Source organism: Macadamia integrifolia, unplaced genomic scaffold (assembly GCF_013358625.1).
Source record: "Macadamia integrifolia cultivar HAES 741 unplaced genomic scaffold, SCU_Mint_v3 scaffold3321, whole genome shotgun sequence".
Taxonomy (NCBI): domain Eukaryota; kingdom Viridiplantae; phylum Streptophyta; class Magnoliopsida; order Proteales; family Proteaceae; genus Macadamia; species Macadamia integrifolia.
Window position 1 is genome coordinate 1 of NW_024869395.1, and position 21421 is coordinate 21421.

The 21421-nt window shown below is 35.9% G+C and overlaps 1 protein-coding gene across 1 annotated transcript; it reads left to right on the forward strand.

Annotated features, from left to right (window-relative positions):
- The first annotated feature begins 7543 nt into the window (after nucleotides 1–7543).
- On the forward strand, nucleotides 7544–8221 carry LOC122068009 (antimicrobial peptide 1). The gene has a single exon (XM_042631829.1). The coding sequence runs from the start codon at nucleotides 7639–7641 to the stop codon at nucleotides 7945–7947; it is 309 nt and encodes a 102-aa protein (XP_042487763.1). The 5' UTR covers nucleotides 7544–7638; the 3' UTR covers nucleotides 7948–8221.
- The last annotated feature ends 13200 nt before the right edge of the window (nucleotides 8222–21421 follow it).

The following is a 21421-nucleotide window of genomic DNA, read 5'->3' on the forward strand; positions in this document are numbered from 1 at the left end:
AAAGTACTTCAGACTCTAAACACATTGACATTAAGTAATTTTTTGTCAGAGAGAAAGTTCAAGAGTCACAGATTACAATGGAACAGATTGCTACAGAAAACATGATTGCAGATCATCTTACTAAGGGCTTGACTCCAAAAGTCTTTCAAGAGCATATCACTAATATGGGACTTGTTAGTTCTTTTGATGTATTTTATTAGTGGGAGCTTTGCTCATATATCCAGTTGCATATGAGTTCAGCATTATTATATTTATGAAACATCATTATTGTTCTCAAGAATATATATGCATTATATGGCCATTTGTTTATGTGTATACACTTATTTATTTACCTCATACAGAAAATTGAGGTTATATGTGATGTATTTACCTCATTCAGTATCTGAGGTTCCAGTCAATACACACACATCCAGTCGCTAGCAAAGCCTTGTTTGATTGAGGTCCAGTGCTAGTGTTGTGGACATCTGGACCCAGTCCCAATGAGCTTCATTAATTGAAGCTTGAGCGTTTGGGATACGCTTGTAGTTAATGAGACCTTCGGTATTTGTCTTATAGAGCTCATTTGGTTTTCGAGCCAGGACCAATTTGGAAATAGACATGATGATCATTATATCATGTTATTTTCATACCACACTTTCATACAGCTCAGCCCAAGTCGGTGATGTTATGAGCACTTTGACGTGTGTGGTCTCATATCGCTTTAGATGTGATGATCAATACGGTTGGGTGTTTGTAATTCTCATTCGGACCAAGGCATTTGGTTTAAGGTGCACTCCATTCGACACTGTTTTGTTTGTGGCCACATTCAGTTTATCTAAATCGGAGAGTCGTTTTAAATAAATTTTAAAATCTAAAACTTGTGACATATGCTGCCCAAGTGGGAGATTGTAAGATTTCCTATTAGGTGGGCTAACATAGTCAAAGATTTGTTTCCAAAACTGGTTTAGTGGTGTTGACTAAAGATGGAGTAAGCAGAAAGAATCCAATATTATTGGTAAGTGATCTCTATGGAGATATTGGATTCTATTAGCACACCTTAATGGTATGAAATATTTATTACTATGTGTGGACCTAAGGTATTATTTCCTTAATGGGGAAGAAACCCTAATTTTATTACAGGGTTGGTCCCTACCCTCACCCCTATATATAGTTATCACTGACCCATTAAGTGAAGCTAACGACCAAAAGCAAAAAGGGAAAGAGGGTAGACCATACCAACATTGATCGTGTTGTACGAGGAGCATACAATAAGATATTGAGGAGTTCTTATTCTTCAACCATGGATTCAGGTATGCCTAAAACTTGTTTTGTAATATTTGTCGTGCATGCTTATCGATCTTCATGAATCGTTTCGCATTTATTTTCTATCATATGAATCAACTTGATCACCCTGATGCTCAATATCGAACGACCTATCGAGATGAAAGGCGCTGATGAACCTTGGTAATCCGTTGCAGGCATTCTATTCACATGCGAAAACAAATCCTACTCCTCTGTTTTTGGTTCAAAAGTCTGCAAATTATCTTAAAATAACCCTCAAATTCAGATTTCGATCCACACAATCAGGAGAAGATCAACAGAATTTACCCCAAAACCTGAATTTTATAGATCGAAAAGATACCCAAATTGAATAAAAAATCCACCCAAGCAACCTAAATCCCCGTTTAATTCCCAGATATCAAAGGAAATACACGAACAAACACCTCAACAAAAGAGAAATTTTGAAGACCCTTTCAACTCTTTGGTTCGCTTCACTTCGCCATTAATAACCTCAGACGCTTCCTCTGTTTCTTCCAGTCCCCACTGCAACTAAACCATGTTGAAGCCCTGTGAGCTTCTCCTCCTCTTCACCTTTGTCCTCCCAGCCAAGTTCCTCAAACAGAAAACTATCATTGATAGGGTCAAGCTCTTCAACGCTAACCCCGATTTCCTCCGTGCTTTCGCCAAAATCGGGGTCGCTGTCACAGTCACCGTCGGCAATGACGACATCCCTTATCTCACTAATCTTGCCATTGCCCATTCCTGGTTCACCGCCAACATTGCCCTTTTGACCCACAAACCCTCATCAACCGCATCATCGTTGGAAACGAAATCATGGCAACATGTGACAAATACCTCATTGCCAAGCTCCTTCAGGCCACAAAAACCCTCCATAACGCTCTTACACTTGCTGAGATCAACGACATTCAAGTTTCCAGGGTATCCTTTCCACCTCTAAACCACCTATCACCAGAAGATTCCTACGTGGGTACGACAGAGAGCACCACAAAACCAAAAATCATAGTAAGGATATAGAGGGAATCTCACCATAGGAATGGTATTTTGGACATTAAATGTTATGTTATTAGTTGACATCATCAACTAATAGTTCCAATTTAATAGGAACTAACAGATTGCACCTAATTGTAATAATCTTAGGAAATTCAGGGAAGGGATACGTAATTCGTTCAAACCCTTGGATCCACGTGTAATTTTGATAAACTACAGGAGAGGGAGATGTAATTTTCTCTTTATTTTTTTAGCTTCAGTTTTTTACCCTTTGTCCCTATTCACAATTCTGCATAGAGTAGTTGATCCCATAGTTAACAAATTCGGATTCGGGAATTATTCGGACGGAGAATTATTCGGAATAATTCGGATGATTAATTGAAGGATTCGGTCAAAAAATCTTATTGGGTTTTTTTTTTTGGTTTTTTTTTTTTTTAAATAATGTTTAAATAAACCGAATAATTCGGTTTAATTCGGATTCGGTCCGAATTATTCGCGATTTATATTCAGTTTTGAAAAAGTTGCGAATTTTAAAGAATTTTATTTTTAATTCGGATTCGATCCAAAATTTTCATAAAATTCGGAAAAATTCGGTTCGGCCGAATTGATAACTCTGGTTGATCCTGGTGATGGTAGGGCATTTTGACGAGAAGATGAGCCGCACACAGATTGTTTTTACCAAATTCTGCTACAGTGCCTCAACTCCCAAGGGGTGCCATATGGATTCTCTGCTATTACGTGCCTCCCATTTGAAAGTCCTCTTGTTTCACCTCGCCCCTGGCTATAGAAAAGAGTGTCATTCCTGATTTTCTTTATTTTCAACTTGTGTATCTTATAATTTTCTTTTTCTTTTTTTTGGCGTGCAATTCGTCAAATAGATACCACTATAAATAGAATGCTATATATACCTCCTAGTTTATTCTACGTCAACACACATGGGAAAGTGAAACAAGGTTATGAAAATACCCTCATACCCCAGCTCCGATTCCCCATGTGTGTGGGCGTAGAATACACTAAAAGGTAGCATTCTTAATTTAACTTATAAAAGAAATCGGGAGAGAGATCTAAAAGGCAGTGTGGATTCTACATCCATAAATGAGAGCGCATATGAAAGAATCAACAATAGTAGGATTTTTACCTTCCATAGGGTTGGGGACAATCGTTTCACCCTCCTATGTGCATGTCTGACCCTAGAGGTCACATTGTCTTTTAAAGTTTTTTCTTCCCAAACTCCTAACTAATGAGTCAAATGCGAAAATATCACATTGCTCTATTGAGCACTTCTGGCATTTTTTACACCAGACAGACAGGGTTCTTGCGATTACTGTGATATCTACGAGTGAATACAAAGTCTAGAAACGGGTCTTAGAAGTCTTGGAAAGGAAGGTTGGTGGCAATCTGATCCATTGCCACCTCCAAAACTCATCGAGTCTATCTCAGAAGAAACGTGTTCATAGTACCTAGGGGTGTCAACGGTCCGGGTTGGTGCGGTTTCGGTCCGGTTCCACCGGTTTCGGTGTGAGTTTGGAAGTGACCGAAACCGACCCATTAAGGATTTATCAGTTTCGGTCCGGTGTCGGCTTCGGTGCGGTTTGGGTTCGAGTTGGTACCGGTTTGGATTTATTAGGTTCATTTCGGTTTGGATCGGTTTTTTAAACCGGTATGGAGCCATTAGGAAACAACCAAATGATGAATTGTTGAACTTCGATTTCTTAAATCGATTTGTAACCGGGTTGGTTTTGGTTTTTGGTCTAGTTTGGATTCGATTTTCCATACAAATGTATACAAAACTATTCAAATTTTGATTTTTTTAATGAATTTTGGAGTGTTTCGGTTTCTTACCAGTTTGGTTTCGGTTTCGGTCCGGGTTTTGAGCCGGTTTCGGTTTGGTTTCGGGTTCATCCGGTTTTCGGTGCGGTTCGGTTTGGTTTTGGGGTTACAATACTCGAAACCGAACCGAACCAATAAGGCTTCGGTTCGGTTCGGTCCGGGTTGTTATCGGTTCGGTTCGGCCGGTTTTACCGGTTCGGTTTAGGAATTGACACCCCTAATAGTACCTTAATCCATTGCTGAGTGTCTGACTACTATTATGGACGTATTGTGGATCAAAGATACGTGTTTACGCTCTACATTTACTTTTAGGAACGGTCTCTTCTTCTCCTCTAGAGTATTTAAACTAGCATCATTAGGCCAGGCAAGACCATTGAAGAGCCACAAAGAGATCGACTTACCAAGGGACCCACGAGACGTCAGCAAAGGGGTTCATTAGCCCACATTTATTACAATACTATAACTACAATAATTATGTTTTTCAAGAACGTGGAGAGGGGGTTAGGAAGATTTATAGCGATGCAGGAAAATGTAAAGTAAAAAATAAAAAATCACACAAGGAATACAGATTTATGTGGTTCGATATGATTACTTAGGTTAGGCCAAAATCATAATTTGATATTTATCTCAACGGATCCCCTATTGCACCTCCTATCTAGTCGTAGACCAGCATTGTTTTTGCCATTTCACCATGAAGAGGGCGGTCTTAGATCAATTGATCTGTCAGCTGAACGAATAAGAATGATTGAGTTGAGATAGCAGGAATGAAAGAGAACAACCCAAGCTCCAACTCCAATTGCTATATCTGTTCCAGTAGCTTGTAGCAATTGAAGTGGTGATTGCAATTACAGGGAGTTTCAAGGGAAGTAGAGAAGCAAAGGAAAAGGCCACCGAAAATTACCTACATCCACTATATAATGAGATTTTGCTTCATTATCATTGGAGAATAACTTTTTAATAATAATAATTAAAAAATAAAAAAGATTTCAATGTTTGTCCTCACACATTTTTCATATTGTTTATAAAGAAAGAACTCTCGTTACAAATAAATTTACTTTTGCATATGACGGAATACAAGACATCATAACCCAACAAAGTTGAATGAACGATCTTTCCTAAACTTACCCTAGAGCTCAATTGCCTACCACTTACCTAAAAGCTTTTCCCAAAAATATAATTATATGACATCTATATCATCTCATATGTATCCAATGGTAAAATAATTTAGTTGAAACTCATCGACTAAAACAACAAAGATGAACTAAGGAAGGAGCGCCGCTTGCACCCAATCAGTGGTAATTGGCCAGCCAAGATCGGGTGAGGCCGGAGTCTGGACGGACGAAAAGCTGCAACAAGATGGGTGGCTATGGCTACCTGCAATGGGACCGCCACGGGGGATCAGAGGGCAAATAGGGATGGAATTGTCTAGATAGAATTTCAGCCCGCGAAAGAAGAGGGGTCCCCCCGGGACCAAAGACTCCCTGCATACTTTGGATAAGGGTATCACTGACATGCATGTGTTTATAGTCTGGATTCACTTCAGGGCGCCATTTATCTCCAACCACTCCATTTATCTCTCCACTTCACCTCCATTATCTCCAACAACTACATTTATCTCTCCATGACAACATCTCGTCTATCCTTTTGTTGACTTGTTGCCTCTTAACAACTGTCATTGTTTCTTCTTTTTCCCTTTCTTTCTTTTGTCTTTCTTTCTTGTTTCATCCCCTTCTCTCTTCACCATTTATTTATTAATGCAGAGGAAAAAAAAATTTTTTTTACTGGTTTTATCCTTTGTGTTATAACTTAATGAAAAAGGTTTTTTAAGCTGCTGGGGTAGGATACACTAGCATTGTCGTATCTATCCCTATCTCCCTCTTGAAAAGGGCTCCACCTCTAAAGTCTCTTATTTACCTTCTTGCTCATTGATGATCCACTAGAATTGTAGAGTATTAGTTTTTTATCATTTTATTTGGGTTCTTATTATCTCCATATATTTCTAGAAATTCAGATTTTAGGTTCAACCATTCAACATAATATTATAGCATATGGTTTTTTTTTTTTTTTTCATGTCTTCCATCGGTTTTTTCAAGTCTTTGATATCTTTATGGGAAAAAGAAGCATAAGCTACTAGAAGTGCAGATTTTAATATACACCCTCTCACATAATGAACAATGTGGATTTCATATTGATATTCTCTCTTTTCTATTAAACATGTGGATCCCATGTGGATAATATATGTGATTCACAGATTCTTTTTTATATTGGTCTCGTGAAAAAAACCCTCTCCTAATCTGATTTTTATGTACTTGAAAGAATCTTTCTATCCAATGCCTTATAAGGTTTTAAATTGACGACTCCAATCCTATTTAAAAAAATTATTTAAACTTAAAAAATAATAATAAATAAATAAATAAAGGATTTTTACAAGGAAAACCCTAGTTTGGATGATGAACTGAGGTTGAATATTCCATAATCAATGTATAGGTTCCTATATTAATGTCATAGTTTCTGGTAGTACACTACGCTAATTAAGAGGTGATAGCACATCTGGTTGGTTCTCTTGATCCCATTGATCTTGAAGATAGGGTTTACGTGGGACTTTGGTCAACCACCCATGGTTCACTGCCACCAATTAATGTATGTTATCTTCTACCAAGCAACTAAAATGAAATTTCAGAAACAAGTAACAGTCAAAGTCAAACTTATAGAAGTGTTACTTTTAAAAAGAAGACCGTTAGTTGCGTGACTCTACGTGTTGGGAATTCGGATTTTGATAAGACCTTACCTCTGTTCTAAGATTGCTTAACATGTGGCCTTTCAGTATAACCTTAGAAAAAAAAAAAAAAAAACATAAATTAAAATAGATTTATCTTGTGATTTTTAGAAATGCCATCTTTTATTATTACATCAATACCTATTTATATAAATGTTTCTAAAAAATTATTGTATAAATGTATGATCCACGTAATTATCTCAAATGAATTGGTGATATGAAAATACTAATTGAAATATCAGTTAACAATATTTCATTCCCAAACTGACATGCATGTGTTTATGGATCAAAATCCTCTATTTTTCTCATTCTTATTTTTTCTTGTTTTACTATTTGCAGAACACGACACGTGGACAACAGAGGATTCAACGATCAAGATTGGATGAGGATTATTACATCCGATGCGTGTGTTTATAGTTTGAATTCACTTCAATGCGCCACCTAAGGTGATGAAAGACAGTTGTTTTGACCGTATGGGTATCACTGACATGCATGTGTTTATAGTCTGATATTAAGGGTATCACTGTTTTGGCCGTATGGGTACCACTGAATATTAAGGGTATCACTGACATGCATGTGGTAATAGTCTGGATTCACTTCCGTGCGCCACATAAGGGAATGGAAGACAGCTGTTTTGGCCGTATGGGGCGGAGCTTTGTCTATAAATAGCCAAAAAAAGGAAAACCCATTAAGCTATTAAGTCTTTCAGTCTCATACATACTCTTCTCCTCCCCACCATTAGCACTTATCAGCTAACCTCAGCCATGGCTTCCACCAAGTTGTTCTTCTCAGTCATTACTGTGATGATGCTCATAGCAATGGCAAGTGAGATGGTGAATGGGAGTGCATTTACAGTATGGAGTGGTCCAGGTTGTAACAACCGTGCTGAGCGATATAGCAAGTGTGGATGCTCAGCTATACATCAGAAGGGAGGCTATGACTTCAGCTACACTGGACAAACTGCTGCTCTCTACAACCAGGCTGGATGCAGTGGTGTTGCACACACCAGGTTTGGGTCCAGTGCCAGGGCATGCAACCCTTTTGGTTGGAAGAGTATCTTCATCCAATGCTAGATTTCATAACTCTTGGATCCATCTTCTATGTTTTTCAAGTGTATAATTAGAGAGATGCATGGATATATAATAAATAAGTAAAAGCTATGGTATCATCATGTGATGATTTTTACCCAAAAAAAAAAAATTATCATGTGATGATGAAGTTGTAATAGTATTAGTAGTAATAAGTACTCCCTGTACGACCCCAAATGGAAGTCTTTGTACATGGGAGTCATGGACTCAAGGTTCCTTTTATCTAAGCTTATCCATGGCACTAGCTGTGTTTATTTTATGATTTAATATTTCACAAATTTACTTACCTTGTTACCCTTTTTGTGCGCCTGCCCGTGGAGATACCTTGTTAATTTCCGTTTGTGAGAGAGAGAGGGAGGGACAGAGGGAGAGGGTCGATGGTAAGGTTCCTATTTCAAATAATGGGAGAGGGAGAGGGAGAGGGAGAGGGTAATGTTTGTTTCAAAATATTGGTTTCGAGAAACAAAATTTGATCCTGTTTCTTGGATTTCTGAGAGTTATTCTGGAGCAACAAATGTTTTATGGTCAACCTGGTTTTTTTTTTTTTTTTTTTTTAAATAAAAAAAAAATAGAAACACATAAGGAATGCCAATATTAATAGAAATAATTTTTCTTTTGTTTTTATTGAATTACATAAAATGGATATGCCTTGAAGAATCAAATTACATAAAATGAATATGCCTCGAATCTCGTTCGATCATTCACCTGGAGAAAGCTTTTCACTAATAGGCATTTCCTACCCCTTTTTTTTTTTTTTTTTTGGCTAAAAGATCATGTATATTAAAGAGCCAAAGAAAAACTGTACAAGGGGAGGAAGAATAAAAAAGAAAACAAAATCAAAGACATACAATCACAACCCTAGGATCCTCCTCCACCTTTGGCATTGCCATCAGCAGAATAAGGAAACTAGGCAAAAGGAGGGAAACATAAGATTAGTAAAATCTAAACCACGACCTGCCCATTGCGTCATCTGATAAGAATTGTTGCACCTCTGGACGCCACATCATATTTGATGAAGACATCTCTTTCTTTGCTGTCGACTGCACCAGAAATCTGCTATCAGATTGTTTCCTGGTAGCAATGAGTGATTTTCCAATTGATATCCTTGAGATAGGAATTGAGAGCAAACCACTTCTACCATACAAATCATAGGCTCAGCCCCCTTTGCACCATAATGACCATTGATACCGAATCACATTCAATCCATAAAGCTTCATACTTCTTCTCTCTCGCTCTATCGATTCCCTCTATCAAAGCATGGAATTCAGTTTGGAAGCTTGTTGCTTTACTTAAAAAGGAGTTAAAAGATAAGACCAACTAAGCATTGCTATCTCTTACTACACCACCTGCACCTACATTCCCTGGATTCCCCAAAGACGAGCCATCACAGTTTAATTTCCACCAGCCTACCATTGGAGGAAGCCAAAAATCTTCTCGCACTCCCTTGACCCTTCTTCTTTGTACCATTATATTCAGATTAGTGCACCTCTCTATATCCAGACGAGATTTGATTCTGTCCTACCAGTTGCACCACTATATTCATTTCCTACCGGTTGCATTGCTTAGTAGATCTCTTTATCTAACGGATTGCAAGCAACATCATTCGGGATCAAAGAATAAGATAGCATCCTTTGTCCCTCCGAAATTGTAGTTGGAAGATTTGTGTCCATCTGTACTCGTGGTGGTCTGGTGGTAAGGGTGGAGATTGTGGTAGTGATGAAAGTGGCGACGACAGTATTGGTGGTGAGAACCCATCAGGTTGAGAAGCCCTTTGATTTGTTTCATGTCAGTCTGTCAAAATTGTGTGTGCTATTCCAAAGAAATAATTGTCATTTCTTTGGTGTTTTTCAAATGGGGTGAGAATTGTTTTTTTAACCCATTTTGTTAAAAAATAAAAATAAAAACGGAAATACAGAATTTGTTCCATTTTTGCCCAAAAATTTGAAAAATACACCAGAGTTAGCATACGTATCTTTATTTGGGCATTTCGGAAAAATAGGATTTTTTTTTTTAGGAGAAAAGGTGATAAACAAAGTTTTATTCATAAGAACATATAGTACAGATTCCGAATTACAAGCTTTAAGAAGCCATAGAATGAAAGTTAATTGGTCAATCAATCTTAAACATGAAGGATTGCGAGGGTCGTGCCTTCCTCACAAGGGAGTTGGACAAAAAATTTCCCTCCCTTGAAACAGAAGCTCTACTGTAACTTATGTGAAGGAAGTTAGCTTGTTAAAATTGAGATGTTGAAGTAGGAACACTAGCTAGGCATTTTAAAGCCCATTTATATATAGATAAATATCTCATTAGCTCGTTTAAGGCCTGTCTAAGATCGATTAGTAGTATCCGATTGACCGTTTATAAGTTCCAGGACAACATATAATTAGTGCGGATGATGGCGTGTAAATCAGAACAGAGAGTATGACTTTGAGTATTCTGGACTACATGCTTATCTCTACAACCAACCCAATTGCACTGGTCCTCATCAGACCTGGTTTGCCACCAGTCAAAGTGCTTGCGACCCCAGTCCTTGGAAGAAGAGTATGAAAATGGAATGCTAGATTTGCTTCCAAAAAGTCACACCTTGGAAAGTAAATATCCCCCTATATCCACCTCATTCTCCTATAAATAACTTCAATTCTTAGATAAAAACACGTTTGATGGGTTTCAATGGGATGGCATTTAAGGGGTGAGATAGTTGTATGAATTATTTTTATTTCATAAGGGTTGAATTCGTTTGGTCACATGGAAGACCCATAAGTAGTGTTGTTGTTAGACTTTGAAAACGTCGTAATTTCTCTCCAGTTGCTTGGTCTTTGCTGGGTTCTACAATTTTGAAACCAAACTTACATTGAAGCTATTGTGTAGAGATTATTTTTTTGCTTAAGGTCAGCAAAAGAATATATTAATAAAGAATGAAGGGAATGCAAATATGCCCTATCGGGTAAGATCAAACAAACTCAATGTCCAATTCCACCTTTGGCAGTGCCATCAGAGAGGAAATCTAGACCAAAATTAACCAAAATTCAAGAAAACCCAAACCTTGGTTTCCCAATAGCATCCACTCTATATCATTGACTGAAAATCTAGGAGTCACCCCATCAGAAGAGATATGGGTTGCAACTGCATGTTTGGCTAGACCATCAGCCACAATGTTAACCTCTTGGAAGCAAAGGTGGATACTCCATTGTATACCGTCTAAGAAACTAAAAAACATAAACCATTGTTGTTTGTACTTTCATGGGATCATTGCTTCATGCATAATATATATACCAAACCACAACTTTAGAATTGCATTCTATGTCAATCCATCTCAAGTTAAGCAGCTTGGCGACACGAAGAACTTCAAAGAAGGCAGCAAACTCCGCATCAAAGTTTGTAGTGACTCCAACAAAAGAAGTGAAACATTTTACAGCAAAACCTAGATCATTTCGAATAATCCCTCGTGCACCTGCATAGCCTGGGTTGCCTAGGGAACATCCATCAATATTTATTTTGTAACACCTAATTAGAGGGCTTACCCAATATATCTCATTAATGATCTTTGGTCTAGGATTCACTCTAGACAGGTTTAAGGAAGCTGAGAGCAATGACTTTATAGACTTTATAACCATCAGGAATACACAGGATAGTCCCTGCAAATCCTTGAAAATGGCTCTCACAATCAAGCTTGATGGTCTACTATTATTATCATACCTCATGCGGTTCCTTTCCATCCTAATATGGTAAATGCCATATATCAAAGATGCAGACCAGATTTGCTTCAATGGATAAACAATAGGCTTCCTTTCCACCAAGAGAACAGTTCCTGAATGGAACGGAAACCAAGCCAATGCCAAAAAAAGGTTAAGAACCTCCGATGAAACCATCACAGAGAATCAGCAGTTCAGGAAGATATGCTCCCTAGACTCTGAATTTGCACAACATAACAAATATCTAGAAGCCATTGGGATTGCACACTTCATTCCTTGTTCATCTGTAGGAATTCTGTCATGCACCACCCACCACCCAAAAGTGGACACGTGAGAGGCAATACCTTTCATCCAAACCGTGTTATGCCAGGGTATGAGATTTTGACCGAATAGTTTTCCAAGCTGAGAAGACTGAAAATCTTCCTGATTGCGTGAGAGACCAGATCCTTCTATCCGTTTTCTTAATGAATAGGGAAATTGTAAATCGCAGAGCAGATATTCTAAAGCATCGGAGAGAAAACAGGGGAAAGATCCTACTTTCCATCTAATATAAAATCCACCACCTTCGCTTTGACTGGAAAATCAGAAGAATAATTTTTGTCTTCCATAATTGACCTCTCAGACAGCCATCGATCCAACCAGAAAGAGATATCAGCCCCATTGCCAACAATCCACCGCTCTTTCAACTCCAAAAAAATCCTAAGTCTTCCTAATCCCAGGTCATATTGAAGAGCATACATATGACATTTTGGGAGAGCTTGACGATGAGAGGAACTGCCCTCTCAAAAATGCTGCATCCATTGAACTATCATTTTGTATGTGCCATGCAAGTTTTGCCAACATAGCCATATTGACATCCTTGAATTGTGTAGAGATTATTAGCCAAACGTGTTCATGGTGAGTGTCGATGGCTATTATGGATCTATTGTGAACCACAAACACTAGTTTACAGTCTTTAGTGCTTGCTCAATATTAATATAGCTTGTCATCCATTAATTTTCACAGCTAGGACTTTTCAAGTGGGGTTGAAAGATTATTTGTCAAATTTCAATTCAATTCAAATTTACCATGGCAAAATAAGTTATGAAAGATGTGGGATTTTGTCTCATCCCAAGAGAAATGGATTATTGGGAATGACAATTCTGTGAGCTTTTAGAAGGAGAAATGGTGGGATCCAAAATCCATGGTTGAAGAGGCAAACCTGGATGACTCAACCCTTTAGAATGCCACGGCTAAGGTAGGTGACTTCATTATGAGAGGGGGCTGGATGATCCTGGATGTAAGATCAGATCTCCTAAACAAGATATTCCAAGCAGTAAAGGATATAAAAATCCCCAGTTTTCCAATGGAGGATCGATGCTCTTGGTGCTTAACTCCTTCAGGGAGTTTTAGTATAGTTTCGGCTTGGGAAGAGATTAGAAAGAAGAATCTTACAATCCCGTTGAGTTCGATGATTTTGTGTAAGGGTCTGCTCCCACGATACTCTACTTTTGGATGGTGATTGGCTCATGGTAGAATGCCCACAAATGATATGGTTAGGAGAAAGTGATAAAAAATATACTTGCAATACATCACATGGAGATCAAATAATCATGCAATATAATTACTATAGAAACAAGAATGGTGTACCTGAATTCATGGTTATAGCAAAATAATCCCTTGTTGCAACAAGAACGCCGTTGTTGGTTTAGTCTATCTTATTTTCCTTCTCCCTTTAGGTTTCTCTAGTCATTCACTTAATGGACCAGTGATAAATATTTATAGGGGTGAAGGTAGGGACCAACCCTGCAATGAAATTAGGGCTTCCTTCCCATTAAGGAAACAATACCTTAGGTCCACACATAGTAATATGTATTTCATACCATTAAGGTGTGGTAATAAAATCCAATATCTCCATAGAGAACACTTACTATTATTGGATTCTTTCTGCTTACTCCATCTGTAGTCAACACCACTAAACCGGTTTTTGAAAACAAACCTTAGACTATGTTAACCCATCTAATTGGAAATCTTACAATCTTCCACTTGGGCAGCATATGTCACAAGTCTTAGATTTTTTAAAATTTTTATTTAAAATGATTCTCCAATTTAGACAAACTGAATGTGGCCACAAACAAAAACAGTGTTGAATGGAGTGTACCTTAAATCAAATGTCTTGGTCCGAATGAAAATTATAAACACCCAACCGTATTGATTATCACGTCTAAAGCGATATGAGACAAAACACGTCAAAGTGCTCATAACCTCACCGACTTGGGATGAACAGTTTGAAAATGTGGTATAAAAATAATATGCAACAGTGATCATCATGCCTATTTCTAAATTGATCCAGGCTCGAAACCAGATGAGCCCAATGAGACAAATACTGAAGGTCTCATTAATTACAAGTGTCTCCCAAGCACTCAAGCTTCAATCGAAGAAACTCATTGGGACTGGGTCTGCATGTCCCAAAACACTCTCACTAGACCTCAATCAATCGAGGCTTTACTAGCGACTAAATGTGATATATTGACTGGAACCTCGAATACCGAATGAGGTAAATACACCACTTATAGCTTTAATATTTTGAAGGAGGAAAATAAATAAGTATATGCACATAAGCAAATTGTCCATAATAAAGATGCATGTATATTCTTGAGAACAATAATAATGCATTATAAATACAAAAAAAAAATTGAAAAAAATTGAAAGTCGGATGCAACTGAATATATGAGCAAAGCTCCCACTAATAAAATGCATCAAAAGAACTAATAAGTCCATTATCAGTGACATGCTCTTGGAAGACTTTTGAAATCAATCCCTCAACTAGTGGATAAATAATTATTTTATCTATGGTAATATAGTTCTATAAAAATTTAAGATTCATGAATTTACTCCCACTGATCTTTAGATAAACCTATTTGATTTCTCTCATTTTCATAAAGAACCTTAGTTTGAACAAAATTAACAACCACCGGCTTAAGAGGCACATCAATCCAAAATTAAAGTTCATTATTATAATATCCAAAATTAAAATTCATTATTAAAGGATTAGTTCCATTCCTCACAATTGGAATCATTCAAAATTTTAACAGAAAATAGCTGGAAAGTTAAAGCTGGCAAATATAATCATAGATATTTACCAAAATATACAATATGTAAGAATATAAGGTATATTAATATCCCAATAATATAATTAAACTTGACTGATTGGGCTATTAATCATATTTATTCTATTATTATTTTTAATAACTGTAGGAAAACACAACTAGGGAAAGATCCGATGTCATTGGGGTCACACTTATGGTGGCAAAATCGTCCAACACATAGTGAAATCTTTCACATGCAAGGCGAGATGCTCGAAACAACACTACTCTGAAAATTCTGTCACATTTGGTGGCAAGCTAAGAACCTCCAAAGTTGTGAAGCCCAAAATATCACCCTCACACTATCAAGCGAAACCGACCAAATGAAGACTCACCTATGGTGGCAAGAGCACATCATTCGCCATATGGTCTCCTTGACTGCAACCCATTCTGAATAGTTAATAAGGATTTCACAATCTCAGTAATTAGTCCACTAAATGGAAGCGTAATCATTGAAATTATGAAAACCTATAGATTTAGGTTGTTACCAAATGCTCATGAGTTTAGATTTGAGTGTAAATAATAAGATGAGTTATTTTAGTATATATAAAAAAAAATTCATCCTAAGCCCACAAAAGCAACCCACTGTAAACCCTAACAGTTAATATGGAAACACCACAATTTAGCAATCATCAAAGTGTGTACATTCTTCGTATGAAAGTTTTGTACTTCTAGCCATTACCATAAATAGAAGAATTCTAAATATGGTAATTTTCAATAATGACAACATGCTAAATATAGTAATTCATAACATTTATTCATGATAGAAAAAGAACATAAAATATGTTGTCATATCCATGATATATTAGATACAAAATCTATAATAAGTATGGCCTTTAAACCCAAATGAATTTAATGTCAAGTAAATATACTTTGAAGCCAATCACAATAAAACCCTATAATTTTTTTAAGTAAATAATTTATTGGCTAAAAGGGCACATGAACCAAAACAACAATAACATATTAACAAATAAAGTAATATGGGCTTAGGTCCATATTAAATTTAAATAGCTTATTAGGTTTTATACAAAAAAAAAATTACTAAAACTTTAATGAGCTTATTTAAATCATTTAAATACGATATATTCATTTTATTTCAATGAATTTTCAATAAATTGCACTTTAACATAAGTACATATAGGATATATAAGTTCAAATAAATATTACTTCAAATAATGCACTTGTAACATTTGGAATCATAATGAGGTGTCAACACTCATAACTAAGTGCCTCATGACGAAATCGAATGTTACGGATGATAAACATAATATCGAAGAAAACATCGAAATACCCCAAGTTGGCTTAAAATTCATGAACTCAATTAGTATTATGTGCATGATAAAACTTGTATAATGTATCTATCATCCTCAATAAGATAATAATTTATTCTCCTACTAATATAAGAGAGTGGTGATTAGATGACCCAATAAAAGTATCACTTATAAGAGTCAACATCAGTTCATATTAGAACAAGATCTAACTGTTAGCTTGAATAAATGGGGTCAAAATAGTCAACAGCATAAACATATTTCAAAAGTTATTTCAATAAATCAAAATCAAAATGATTTATGATTCTATTTGCATAAACTGTTTATGGTCTATCCAATTATTAGACTCCAAAATTGGATTTCATTGAAACTATGATGAAAATAATTAATAAACCATTAACATGTCCAAGCAACATAGGATGATCTTGTATCATAACATCTCAAATATTGTGAATATATGTATTAACTTTATTATTAATATTTAAGATGTCAACTCTACCCATAAAGAATTTTCATTAAAGCTCATTTAATTATAAAAGTCATAAGATTGTATAATCGAAAAACCCATGATGAATAGACCAAACCTATAACACCCCGGCCCCATTAACCTTGCATAATATTGTTCTCTTTGACTTATGGGCCTCAAGGCTTTAAAACGCGTTGTGCTATGTTAAGGAGGCTAGAGGTTATTAACTAGCCAAGTAATCTCTCCCTAGGCGATGTGGGATTAAAGTTTACACACCCTCACCAATCTCTCAAACCCCCTAGTACTTATCGTATTCTTGGATTGTTACAAAACCAGTAACTAAATTCAACTTGGTGAGGTTCACATGATGGACTGTTATGATTACATCACTCAAGAGTCACAGATAAATATCATTATAGGAACAAATGCATGTTATTTGTCCAAGAGCCACTACATAATTTTGGTGGTCAGTCAAAAAACTATGGAACCTCTTTTTCTTTTAATATGTGACCTATATTTTATAACTATAATTCCCAAGTGCTAATTATAATCGATATATTGTGTCGATACACTTCAATTTTGTAAAAATTGATCAATATACTTGGTAAAGAATCAATAGATCATAATACTTTATAAAGCATCATTCGATCAATGATGCAGATGAATAATGTATAAAAATATATAAACCCCACATTTCCCTTATATTGCTAGGGTAACATAAAACATCATAATAAAGTAGTGCAATTGCAATCTAGTGGTTGACCAAACATAAACATGGGCTTATTGGACTCAATGGAATTTTCGATGGGCTAGCCAATGATTAAACATGAATGAGTCAATAAACCTAATTAAAATTAAAACCAGGAAAAGAGAAACCATTAGAAATGATATGGGCTTAAGCCTCTTAAGCCCAAAATGATTAATTAAAGTAACATATTTTCGGTAAGTTTAACCAAAACCCACTTAACACGAGAAAATAAATTTTAATGTAAACTCGTTCACTTATTTTAACAAAGTCCATTATATTAGAACTAGAACCAGTTCATATTTGAACCAGACCATAATGGTTTAATCCTAACAAAAAAAAAAGATCAAACCAGTCAATGTTCGAGTCAACATTCAATTAAGTCAGATCTCCAAGCCAACCGTTTGAGTCCTAAGTCAAACAAAACAATAATAAATGAGACCAAAGTCAATAGTCAATGGTCAATTCAAACTATTAATTGGGCTAAAGGGTCGTACAAGACCTGACCCAGATGACCACTTGTTAGGTCAAGGTTGACCCATCTAAGTAATGTCGGATTTAACCTGACTCGATTTTGCATCAATTCGCAATATGAGATCCTTTTCATATAAATCTTTATATCCAAAACACATGCAACACTAATCATACATAGCAATAGAACTATAGAAGGATGAGTACTTAATAAAATAAAATAAAAAAATTCAGCCGGTTCATCCTCACACCAAACTACCAAAGCTACTACTACATAAAATTTGTATTATTGGATTGGATAACTTAACATATTTCTGCTGCACCATAGAAGCAACCTTCTTGATCAAGTATAATGGACAACCATCAATGAATTGAGTTGTTCCTTTTTTTAGACCAATGTTAGAAAATGAATCTCAAACGATTGCCTACTAACATTTAGCATTGAAGGCAAAGCATTAAATAATATGGACCAATTGGATTCCAAAATTTGAAATATTAATAGTGTCAAAATACCTTCTAAACCAAAATTATAGAGAAATGCAACATTCTATCATTGTACTAATTGTATCCTCACAACGATAAAAAAAAAAAAAAAAATACAAAAATACAATATGAATCCATGAACCATTATCATAAGATATCTCAGAGATCAACAATTCTGATCAATAAATAATCATACAGTTAATCAAATTTATTACCTATTTCTTGTCATCATAGTTAGTATAATCCACAACATTGGAGAAAAAAAAACTGATGTCAAGTGATTTAAAAAAAAAATTAAAATAAAATCCAAGAACTAACCCATTATAATTGTTTTCACCAACTCCATTTTTTCTTTTTTTTCTAAATAGAAGAAAATCAGAGACAAATTAATGGGTTCATAACCATAATGTCAGATATGGTTAAAGCATTGACATTAAATTGGGAAATTAGACAATCAACATAGCATTTTACAAAGTGCCAAAACATCATGAGCCTAGGTGTCTAAGCACATCAATAGAAATTACTTAACCATAACAAGCATATGTCGTAAAATATTACAGCTAATTTGATTAGAGCAGTGGGATAGAAGTAGAGATGTGAATGGGATCCTCGTTGTGAAACCATCTTGAGATACAATTTCCTTTGTTTCAACCATTTTTTTCTTGTATTAGATGATCGCAATGTATAAAAGGATCATAATTATTATCAACCCCATATTAAACCAATTCAGAATCATAGGTCTCATCCAACAATAATAATAAGAAAAAAAAATTCAGAACCGAAGAACGACTATTACCCACTCACCACACACAAATATCTCAGGGACAATTTTGTAAATGAAACATAATAATTAACCACACTTGTATTTGCCACTTTCATTGATAAAGACAAAGAAAAATATAAATATATTTCTTTTCCTACTATGTTAAAAAGGGAAGTTTCCTCTTCTTTTTTTTTTTTTTTGGTTTAGGTATATTATATATATATATAACACTTGATTCATTATGTCATCACTTGTCACCCATCAATACAGTCATCATAAAGATGGAGGCCTTCTTCTTAGGTACCGTTTGGTATCGTTCTTTAAGAACGTTTTTTCCATTTTTTTCGTTCTATTAGAGCAAAAAAACAGAATCTTGTGTTTGGTTCATGTTTGTGGTGTTTCAGTTTTTTTAGAACAAAAAATTGGAAAAAAACGAAAATGGTGGATTTGACGAAACACCCAAGAGTCGTTCCGTCGAGGGTGTTTCGTTTCAAATTAAAAGAATTTGGAACTTTTGTTCCCGATAAAACAAGCAACGCACAGAGAGAGGATGAACATGAAAGTGATTTCTTCTTTGCCAGTGTAGGTACCTCTTCGTTCTCCTTCTTCTTCTCTTCTAACCTCTTTCTTCTTTCTTCTCTTCTAACCTCTTCACTTTCGTCTTCTTCTACTGTAGTCGCAGAGTAGGTAAAGGGTTTTTGAACCATCGATGACGGATTCCAGATTCTAGCGATAGAGATCGAGTTTAGAGCCAGATTCCAACGATAGAGTTGTGAAATTGCCAGTGCAGGTAAAGCCGCTTCGTTGTTTCTTCTTTTTGTCTTCTAACCTCTTTCTTCTTCTTCTCTTCTAACATCTTCTCTTTCGTCCTCTTCTACTGTAATTACAGAGCACAAAGCAGGTGAAGGGCCAATTTTTTGGGGGTTTTTTTGACCATCTACGAGGGATTCCAGATTCCAGCATTCGATATCGATTATGAGTTTAGAGCTTCATATTTTGTAACTGAAATTTGTTCTTAACCATAAAATCAAACTTTAAAACCTCTCAGATTTCTTCTTCTTGTCTTCTAAACCTATTCTCTTTCTTCTTATTCTCTAATCGCAGATCATGAATACATACATTTTCCTCTTTAGCCTGTGAAATAGATCATAGAGGGAAGACATAGGTAATGTCCCCAAATCGCAGAGCAGGTCAAGTCTATTGGAATTTTTTTATTAAGCTTTGTGCTTCATTTGGCTGCATATTTAGGTTATTTTCCATCTATTCCAATCGGATTTCTTCTTCTTGAACTCTGATGAGAAAACCCTAAAAGGAAGATTCAAAGAGAGAGAGAGAGAGAGAGAGAGAGAGAGAGAGACCAAAGTGAGGAGGGAAAGGGAGAAATCACCAGCAAACAGAGCACAGTTCACTGAATTTTTTTTTTCGGCACACAGCACAGAGACACTCCTTCGCCCACATCTGTCGACTTCTTCACCTGAGAATCAGGTACATGTCCTCGGTTCACTATGATCTCTTCATTGTGGTTTGATTGGTTGTGTGCTCGTATCTCTGACATCTGGTTTGTGTATTTGGATTGATACATTTCATATTTTCTGTGAAATTTTTCTTCATTCTAGTTCCTTGGTTCAATCTGGATTTAAGGATTATACCTATTGCATGATCATTTTGTTGTTGGATATCATAATAAGGTTCCTTTATTGGGGGTGAAAAAATAGTTGTATTTGCCTGCAAAGACTTGAGGTTTTCCTTCATTTTATGCTATCCCCGTGTATTTTGTTGTTGGATATCAAATTAGGTTCATTTGTTGTTGGATTTCAATGAATTTATTTTCCCTATACTGTTACACTTCCAGACTCCAGACATATGTTAATGTGTCCCATTTGGTTATAGCCATGTGATATATTTTATTTCCTAATAGATATTCATTCATTTTTTTCATCTATTTCACTCATTTGCATTATCATTTCATTGAGAATACACCCAACAACCAGTTTCTTACAAAGAATGAGAATATTGTAGGGTCTTGTGGTGCTTGTTTTCTAATCACAAGGTTCTCTCTCTCTTGTGTTGTTCTTTCTCCCTCTCATCTATTTATTACCTCCATGTATAATATCTTTGTCAGTTCCCCTAAATCATATCTTCTTCTTTTTCTCTATTTGTGGGTTACTCTTTTTCATTAGCTTCTCCTTTCATTTCCACTTGGTGCAAGTCTGTCACACCCCGTTCACACTGAACCGGGCCAGTGACCGAGTTAACACTGGTTAACCCAAACCTGCCAGGATCATCAGATACTGTATTCCACCACAGCATACACACAACTAATATAAACTCATCAGATCAGCGGAAGACTAAGTTTTACTTGTGAATAATCCCATAATACTTGATACCCGGATAGTGATACAATAATTATATACATTTGGGCCCGAAGGCATGATATTTACACAAA